Source organism: Temnothorax curvispinosus, unplaced genomic scaffold (assembly GCF_003070985.1).
Source record: "Temnothorax curvispinosus isolate PA1 unplaced genomic scaffold, ASM307098v1 QBEX01000049.1, whole genome shotgun sequence".
NCBI classification, from domain to species: domain Eukaryota; kingdom Metazoa; phylum Arthropoda; class Insecta; order Hymenoptera; family Formicidae; genus Temnothorax; species Temnothorax curvispinosus.
This window is the reverse complement of record NW_020209829.1, coordinates 102,891-107,490: the sequence shown is the minus strand read 5'-3', so window position 1 is coordinate 107,490 and position 4,600 is coordinate 102,891. Positions and strand designations below refer to the sequence as shown.

Genomic DNA, 4,600 nt, shown 5'->3' with positions numbered 1-4,600 from the left:
ATATTCATGGGTGAGATCTACTGTGATTAATGTAAATTGAGGCGCCATGCGCCAGATCGACTCTGATTCTTTTATTGCGAATTGATACGAGACACTTGTAATGCGTTTTTTTTTAGTTTTTTATGATTCTGAAGAAGGCCAAGTAAGGCTCGAAACGTTAACGATTGTATATTTTTATTGAAATTATTAAGTATATTTATTAAGTATATTTTTAACATCCTTTAATCGCTCGAAAATTGGCCGTTTTAAATTATTTAGCTTTTGCTTAGTCGAGCGAGATTATTTTGTTATTTGTTTCTGCGTTTATATACATAACTTGCAAATTAAGTTCTTGGGAATTCAACCATTATCTTCGGATTTTGCTAGCTTTTCCAGCAACATATCTCACCGCAGAAAATTGCGCTTAGTATAAAATGACGCGTTCATAAATCTCGTAGCCTTGCTCATTCCATTGTAACCACATATCATGGTTGCATAATCCGTATGGTTGCATAATTCTAAATTTTGGATCTGAACGAATTACAAAAGTAAACAGAATATTCAATGTATAATCAGCAATTATAAAGAAGAATACAATATTTTTCGCTATCACAAAACTTTTTATCTTAATTCTTTTTAATACTTACAGTACTATTTCAATCGTACATGTTCTTATATTAATTCAATTATGCTTCTTTTGAAAAGATGGAATATTTACTTATTATATTCTAACTTAAGAATTCCTCGATTGCTTCGGTAATTTCTGGCTGTCCGGAAATTAAGCTTTTTCTTATAAAAGATAAAATATAGAGGAGAGGAATGGAAGTAAATACAATTCTGTGTCTTGCGCTTCTGCACGGAAGCGTTGATCTATAAGGACGGCGGAAAAAAAAGAGAAAGATAAACAAGGTGAAATTACGTTGCTCGATACAGTAGTTTCCAGAGCTTTTGCCAGTTCAGCAGGCCTTTGCGATTGTGCTTGCTGAAATAAAGCACGTCTTCTCCTCCCTCTATCCTACTCTTACCATCTTTCCTCCACCATTTTTTTCCACCTGGATGGAAGCAGAGCCATGACTAAAGAAGAACTCTTCCGTATCTCAAAAAATACAGGAAAAAGTCAAAGTAAAATTAAAGAAATATCAAAAATAAAAGACACGAAGAAAATCCGTGAAAAATTCAAGAAATCAAATTACACAAACAATAAGAATCGACTTTCTTAAAACTCTTTTCACAAGTTACAAGGAAATATACGAATTCCTTCATTTGTTTTTATACTCAAAGATAATCAATATTTATGTAAAACACTATATTTTCATGTTTTTCATGTTCTTTCATGTTAATACAGATTATTGGAAAACCTATTACGTTGGTTTTCAAATTTTACAGTTATTTTTCGAAAGGTATTGTGTTATTATTGTATATCAAACGATATGTAATTAATCTCTTCGCACACGTAAAATAATCTTCGTGAGACAGTCTAGGTGTGCTGCTTTCTGTTTTGCAGTTTGCACCATCATAAATGCATTTCGATCAAAATTCACTTTACCTTTCATCACGTGGCAATTTCGTATCTAACAACGTCGTTTTCATGTAAGATTAAGACCACCATTTCCAATCACGAGCAAATTATTATTCTGAGGATGTGCTGAGAAAACGTCTTTTTGAATGCTGATAAAATTAATCGAATTTGTGAAATCGTTCAACAAACACATGTTTTTATCGAAATTTTGGTCATAAGAATCGTCGATAAAAATTTTCTTGTACAATCTTTACATACACGTATAAAATAATATAATCAATTTCCGAGAAAAAAATCTTATTTAATAAATAATATACAAATAATAAATAAGTTATTGCAAATTTTATTTTATATTAAAATTTGTTAAGAAAATATGAGACGTTTTGCAACTATTGATTACCTGCTATAATATTTTTATATAGTGGAGTGATAAAGAGAAGTCAAAGTATTTAAATATTAAATATGTACTTTAAAAATTTTTGATAACATAGACATCTTGTACAAAGTGCTTATTGAGAAATGTGAAATTCTTATTTAAAACACTTTTATCTAAAATCAAAGAAATGATAATCAAGAATTTTTTTTAAATAAGAAATGTGGAAAGGCAATAAAAAATGGGATGTAATTAAAGTGGTCTGCTTCATATATGTATATAGTAAGCGATGATATATTAACATGAAGAAAAAATTGTTACTCACCTGTGGGCGGAACGAAGGCAAAGAGGACTTTCCAGAAGATGGTAAGCGAGTGCATAAGATAATCCATCGCGGATGGTGAGGAAGGTTGACCCTCTGTGTCACCATCATCACCCCCACTGACGGTGAGCGCTTCCGTGAATTGTTCTTTCCAAGAACTTGTGCCTAAGAACGATATTTCACACAGAATTTGTACATCAGAAGAAAAGACAAAGAAACATAGCTTAGAGAAGAAAAATATTGCAATTTACGATATCCTGCAACGGATTCATTTTTTTAATCTTTAAAATCTTTAATTTTTATTATCAATTTTTGAAAATTGACAATAACCTGATTAATTCGCGCAGAAATTATTTAGAATATAAAAGTTTCTGTCTTTTATGCGCAAATAAATGAAATACTCACAGTTTGTTTACAGTTTCTTCAATAAAGACTCAATACTGAATGTAATAAAAAAACCGTTTTTATAAAATAATTTTTTGCGCACATTCAAATCCACGAGCGCGACGAACAAGCGAATAAAGCGCTTTATCGAGGGTAAATGTCGAAAAATGCTTTGAGCGATTTCACTTCACAGGTCGAGTGAAAGCAGAAAATGCAGAAAGGAAAATCGGACAAAGAAAAGTGCACTATAATAGAGCTACGTGGTACTCTCTTCTCGCTGTAATCGATTTCATCTCTACACATGTATATACACAAACGTATGAAGAGAGAGAGAGAGAGAGAGAACAAAGGAAGAAAAGGGATACACAGAAAAAGAAATAGAGATAGAGATAGAAGAACACAGAGAGAGCATCAAATCGTTTTCATCTCGTTCAATTTGTGCAACAGATATCTGCCAAATAAGATATTTATAATTGAATTTTTTTGGCGTTTGTAGCGTTATTATATATTTATAATATTTGCAATATTTCTTACGCGCACATCAAATAATTTATCTATTAAATGTTTTGTGTATTATATGTGTTGTCACTAATAATAGCTATTTATTAAATGGGAAACGTTAAAACTTCACCACCTTCTGTTTCTTTGTGCCTCGACCGAAGTTTTTATCGATAGCCTCTCAGAAATGTTTTTAAGAAACGTAAAGTATAATGAATAATTTCTTGCCGTGAAGAAAAGGAAAGCCTCTGGAGCGCAAATAAAAAATTGCTGATATAAGTATTCGTGTTTTCTATTGTTTCGAAGTCAATATCTAAAGCAAATTCAATACGATCATTTTCAAGGCTTCCATTGGAAGTTTACGGTATTCGTAATAAGAGGTAACAATTACGCCATGTCCGGAGGGTTCTATTTGTTAGAAGTCGGTTCTGTGCAGGGTTATCTCGTGAGAAATAAAGCGAGCCAAGTGATTATACTATATTTCTCTGATTTATTATAACAAGACTCAGAGTTCGAGAAGTATAAAAGCACGTCTAAACAAGAAGGGCACGCCTATGAGAGAGAGAGAGAGAGAGAGAGAGAGAGAAAAGATGGTAGACTTGACCTGAATAAACATTAAAACATAAAAGTAACTGAGAACCTTCAATGCTATCAATTATAAAACAATAAAGTATTTAACCATTACAGTCATAGAATATATAGATTAGATACATAGGTTTGGAATAATTGCTTAATATGTCCAACACTATTTTTATTATTTTGTATCTGTAATTTTTATTATTAATGTATATCTGTCACATGTAAAAGTTGTGCAAGTCATACAAGTAGTTTTTTTTTTTTTATAAATTCAACAAGTTTTTACTTAAAAAATCTTAATTTTTATCTGTAAAATAAAAATAAAGTATTTTATAATATATGTAAGTATATGCGAGTAATGTAAAAATAATAATTACATTTAAAAGTATTTACATTTAATATACTGAATGTCAAGTTTATTGCAATTCAAATCGCAGCTCATGCATCTATATAGCTTGCACATTAGAAAAAGCTGCGCGAGATATGAAGAAATATACGAAGTACGCGATCCGAAACGGTTGCATAGCAAATATATGGCAAAAAGATGTGCGCAGAAAACGCATAAATGTAAGAATCATGCACATTGCGTCGAGGGAGTCTTGAATTTCACGAGCCTCTACATAACGTCGCATTCCTCAGGGTTGCATTTCTGAAGAGCTCCAATCTAGATGCTCGCGCATCCCGTGATACGCATTTTATCCTCCGTCGGGAAAGATTAGGTTGAGTTAGGCGCATACTGTGTGTTCAATAATAAATTTATGGCAGTTGGTGAAGAGAGCCATGTATCTTCGATACATGCGAAGAAATGTATTCTTCTTGTGAAGAAGAAGCAACGCGTAAGAAATTTTACTAACTATATTTTACACAATTATGAAACAGAATTTAGTTAAAATTTTCGGACCGATTTTTATCCACTGTTCCCCCCATCTCTCTCTCTCTCTCTCTCTCT

General features: G+C 31.8%; 1 protein-coding gene across 2 annotated transcripts in view; it reads right to left on the bottom strand.

Annotated features, from left to right (window-relative positions):
• Positions 1 to 2,125: 2,125 nt before the first annotated feature.
• Positions 2,126 to 4,600, bottom strand: part of LOC112451794 (sodium/calcium exchanger 2-like) — a 44,539-nt gene continuing 42,064 nt past the window's right edge. For both annotated transcript variants that reach the window (XM_025011764.1, XM_025011699.1), the window contains exon 5: positions 2,126 to 2,358. In XM_025011764.1, coding sequence (XP_024867532.1) covers positions 2,189 to 2,358 — 170 coding nt within the window. In that variant the 3' untranslated portion in view covers positions 2,126 to 2,188. The remainder of the gene's footprint in view (positions 2,359 to 4,600) is intronic.